The 4837-nt window shown below is 45.7% G+C and overlaps 1 protein-coding gene across 1 annotated transcript; it reads right to left on the reverse strand.

Annotated features, from left to right (window-relative positions):
* Positions 1-2356: 2356 nt before the first annotated feature.
* LOC139193449 (autophagy-related protein 23-like) lies at positions 2357-3835 on the reverse strand. The gene is made up of 2 exons (XM_070816474.1): positions 2662-3835; positions 2357-2604 (listed from the first exon to the last, which is right to left on the reverse strand). The coding sequence occupies exons 1-2, from the start codon at positions 3833-3835 to the stop codon at positions 2357-2359; spliced, it is 1422 nt and encodes a 473-aa protein (XP_070672575.1).
* Between the last annotated feature and the right edge of the window lie 1002 nt (positions 3836-4837).

Consider the following 4837-nt stretch of genomic DNA (forward strand, 5'->3'; position numbering starts at 1 on the left):
TGTCACAGGTTAGTGTAACTCCCACTTGGCAAAGTCCAATTATAGACTACTTGGTCAACGGCACATTACCCACAGAAAGATTGGAGTCAAGGAAGCTCCAAATTAAGTCGGCACGCTACTATATGTGGAATGGCATTCTCGTCCGAAGATCCTACACCGGACCACATCTCCGCTGCCTGGCACCTCCCGATGACTTGAAGGTTCTAAGCTCAATCCACGAAGGCGTTTGTGGGAATCACTCTGGAGGTCGATCCTTAGCCCAAAAGGCTCTTAACGCATGCTATTACTGGCCTACCATGCACCAAGATGCTAAAGAGTTAGTACAAAAGTGCGACCGTTGCCAACGCTACAAACCAGTACCAGCACTACCCGCCAGTGAGCTACACCGCAAACGAGTCCTTGGCCATTCATGCAATGGGCAATCGACCTGGTAGGGCCTATGCCGCCTGCTTCGGGGGGCAGATGCATGATGATCGTGGCAACCGACTATTTCACCAAATGGGTAGAAGCAGAACCCATGACAACCACGACTCAGATGGACATATAGCGCTTTATATGGAGGAACATCATTTGCCGATTTGGCATCCCTCAATCCATCGTCACTGACAACGGTCCTCAATTTGTGGGAAAAGATTTGGCAAAGTTCTTCCAAAAATACGGCATCAAACAACACATGTCCACACCAAGATATCCTCAAGGCAATGGGCAAGCCGAAGCATCCAACAAGACGATCATCGACTGCCTCAAGAAATCCCTCACCGATAAAAAGGGAAAACGGCCAGATGAGCTTCCAGGATGTTTATGGGCATATCGCACCACCAAAAGACGAGCAACCGGTGAAACCCCTTTCTCTTTGGCGTTTGGTTCGGAAGCAATCATACCTCCCAACATCATCGTGCCAAGCATCAACACTCTATTGCCAAACGTTGAGCAGAACAGTAAAGAAATGGCCACAGATTTAGATCTGGCAGAAGAAAGGCGCGAACAAACCATCACCCGCATCGCAGCCTACCAGCAGCAGCTCATTTCCAGCTACAACAAAAGGGCCAAGATCCGGCAGTTCCAACCCGGAGACCTAGTCCTAAGAAAAGCTTTCATCACTGCCCGCAGAGAAGGCTCGAAAAAAATGGACCCCATCTGGGAAGGTCCTTACAAGATCAACAGAGTCGGCGGCAAAGGCAGTTATACTCTTGCCACCATGAATGATAAAGAGATCGAGAAGCAATGGAACGCCTACAATTTGAGGAAATACCATGTGTGACTTCACACTATATCAAGACTCGAGCATCTCAACGGGCACCACCTCGTAAACCGAAGACTATCCAATCATCATGCAGTTTTTGCAACCAAGTTATTTGCTCATTTTATTTTTCAATAAAGAATTCAAAAGCAATTTGTAATTCGGCTTTAATATATGTCTACAACAACTTATTTCTTTCTGCACTTCAAAAGAAGATTACACCCCCCAAGGGACCAACTGTGCTCTCCAAGGAGGGAGGATAAACTCAACACTCCGAATATCCAGACGTGGATGAGCTTGGCTGCCCTAGAATAACTAGGTGCATGATGGCTTGCGCCGGGATTCCTAGAAGTAGCCACAATAGTCTATTTCAAGGCTTAGCTAGTTGAAGGATTATGGGTCTATTAGCTTAATCCGCAGGGAACCGGGCCCTAGAGACGGAGGGGGCACATTATGCAGCAAACCCAATGGGCGGCTGCCCTGGAAACCTAAAGCTGCTACCGAGTGCACTAAGGTAGCCTACGGATTTCCAGAAGACTGCCTACGGCTTGCCCTTCGAGCAGTAGAACCACGCTAGACTTATGCAACCGTACATTATTGTGAAATGTTAAACAAGTTAGCGTGCACACACAAAGATTTTATCCACTGCCGACATGCTACGTAGTGGATAAGCTTCACCTCTGTCAAACGCAGAATAACCTACACCAAGTCCTAAAGTGTTGTGATACTTGCTACACCGCCTACGGAATTGGAAAGATCCAAGGTTGAATAGCCAAAGTGGTTACGCGGATTCGTCTGCTTCTGTAAGTAAGACATCCGGCTGCCAACCCTATGGTTAATAACTTTGCAAAAAGTTCTACATCAACACCTACGGCTGCATAGGCTATGTGGGTTTGTCTGCTTATAGAAAAGTAGCACGCCTGCCACTGGCTTATAAGGTCTAAAGGTTAGGGTAAAAATAAATAAATAAATAAAGATTAAAAAAAATGGAAAAAGCAAAAGAAGCGAGTTTATTAAATTTTATAGCAAAATTGATAAACAACAAGCAAATACCGAAGGAGTTCAAGCAAAAGCAACAAAGGAAAGAAAAGGAAACCCTAAAAGCTACCTAGAAGACTACTCTTCAGTAGTTTGGACATCTCCCAACTGCTCGGTCGTTACACCTTCAGCAGCCTTGGTGTTCTCAGCAGCGGCATCCTCCGAACCTTTACCCTCGACTGCTCCAGCCTGGGTATCAACTCCTCCAGCTATTTCACCGATAGAAGACTCAAAGGTAAAATCGAGCAAGTCTTCTGGGGAAATAGAGAAGGTCTCGAAGTCTTTACCGGAAAACTCAAAGTCAGACGGCCGCCCATAGAGATGATCTACATAGCCCAGCTTGTAGAAATCGGATTGGTTCTAAATAAGCGAAGCCTCGAAACCATCTTTCTCACTCTTCAACTGCTCATTCTCCTCAAGCAGGCAAGCACGAACCCGCTGCAACTCCTCAATTTCCTTCTTCAAATTGTCGTTGGTCTTCAAAACACCTTGAAGTTCCGACACTTGAGGCTCAAGCCTGTCAACAACCTCTTTGAAATGGATCGCTTGGTTGTAAGTAGCAATCAATTCTTCATCCTTTGCATAAGCAGCGGAGCGAAGTTCAGATATGGAGCGTTCAAGATCTCGAATCTGAGGTATGTAACGCCCGATTTCCTTCTCTGCACTTTCATTCTTTGTTTGGACCGCATCAAACCTAGTCTTCAAATCCATGATCTCCTGGTGAGCGGCCTCAAGCTGCAGAGAAGTGGGGTCAGAAGTATGAGATTCCTTCAAAGCAGCAAGCTCAGATTCCAATTTTTTTATTTTTTCGACCGAAGAATAAGCTTCGGCAGCCATAGTTTTTGCCATCTCTTTAGCAGCTTTGGTGTCCTCTTGGTCAAGGAACATAGACTCGGCTGCCAGAATTGTTGTTTTCTGCATCATGGCTAGCAAAGCAGTCTTCCTATACTCGGGTGTATGCTTTGCAAAAAGACTCAGACCAACAATCTCTTTGACGCCATCAACAAACTGGGCGCATACATCCATGTCTTCAAGAAGATCTGGTTTCAAAATAGCACAAATCTTAGCAGCCTCCCTAGAAACGGCCTTGGCGGATTCTTCAAGCCTGCCTGAGCGAGCAGCTTCATTCTTATCAGCAGACGAGATGGTTGCAGCAGCGGAAGAAGCAGTATTCGGTGCCACTTCAGCAGACAGGGGCACCTTATCACTCTTCATAGTAGCAAGTCTCTTCAAGGGTAAGTCAGGTTTAGTCCCGGACGGACGTTTTGGCACAAACTTCGGTACCAAAGGCACGGAAGAACTTTTACGCTGAGCAATTTTTTCAGCAATCGAGCTAGCAGCCTTCGAAGCAATAGGCGTTACCGGCACAAATGTAGCAGTTCGTTCTTTCTCGCCCTTAGAAGAAGTCAGGTCAATCACAATCTTGGGAGCAGCCGGAGAATCCCCACGAGCAGTCTTCGTTTTCTTCTCAGCAGGCATCTCTTGAGCAGGCAGGGAATGTTTCTTTTTCCCACCTTCATTGGTAGTAGGCTCCACCACAGTGATAGGACGAGCCATCGCGTCTGCCTTAATCCGTTTTATTTCTTCTTCTGGGGGTAGTCCACCTCTTTCCCTACGAAGAGGACTAAGCAGCCAACGCCACTCACGATACTCGGAAGGAATACCCAGAGCGACATGCACTTTTTCATATCTGGAGAAACCCTAGGAGTTGAGCCAAATTCCGAATCTACAAAAAAAAAAACAGAAGACAATCAGAAAATTGAAGAATGATTTGGCACTAAAGCAAAGCAGCCGAAAAGACTAAGCAGTCTGCTTACCAGATATGAAGACCGTTGATACACGCAGCTCGGGAGAAGAATCAGATTCCCATTCTCCACTTATCTCCAAAGTCTCTTTGGCCCAATCATGATCTCCTTTACTCGAATTATCAAAAAGCTTATGACGGATTCGCAGTTGTCCAACTCCATCAATACAACCTATGTCAAAGAAATACCAAAATTCGTTGGTGGTTAGTCCCAAGTCAAAGAATTTGTTCAAATTGTGGAACCCCACCATCACTCGGATCGCATTCGGGGAACATTGGGCAGGCGCACATTTCATAGAGCAAAGCACTTCTTGGAAGAAACGCGGCATACGGAAAGTAAACCCTAACACAAAATAGTAAGGATGGAACTTGATAGTTCTCCGAGTTCCACTGCATGGTTCTCGGCTGCTACCATCTTTAACTCGTCTCACACGCACTCCCGACGGAATGGCATGCCAATACGTTTCAAGAAAATCTCTAAACAAATTGTCGGAGCTAATCTTGATGTGAGCAGCTTTGAAGTAGCCAATCTTGCTCAAAGACCCGCCTTGACGGTACAGCGGGGGCACACCATCATCATTCTTACGGCTCGAGGAAGACATGCTTGAAAATTCTACAAAAGTACAAGGAAGATTTGTTAGAGAGTTGTTTAAAAAAAAAAAAAAAAAAACAAAACAAAACAGCTCTCGGCAAAAAAAAAAAAAAAGAAAAAATAGAGTTGAAAGCCGCAGCCGCAGGAACCAGCCAAATTGCCA

This window comes from Malus domestica, chromosome 17, assembly GCF_042453785.1.
Source record: "Malus domestica chromosome 17, GDT2T_hap1".
In the NCBI taxonomy this organism is placed as follows: Eukaryota; Viridiplantae; Streptophyta; class Magnoliopsida; order Rosales; family Rosaceae; genus Malus; species Malus domestica.

Excerpts from the sequence above, each read along its gene's own strand:
- LOC139193449 (XM_070816474.1), bottom strand. The coding sequence starts at position 3,835 with ATGGCTCGTCCTATCACTGTGGTGGAGCCTACTACCAATGAAGGTGGG. Across the intron at positions 2,605-2,661 it reads GTTGAAGAGTGAGAAAGATG|ATCATCTCTATGGGCGGCCG; the intron begins GTTTCGAGGCTT and ends TGGGCTATGTAG.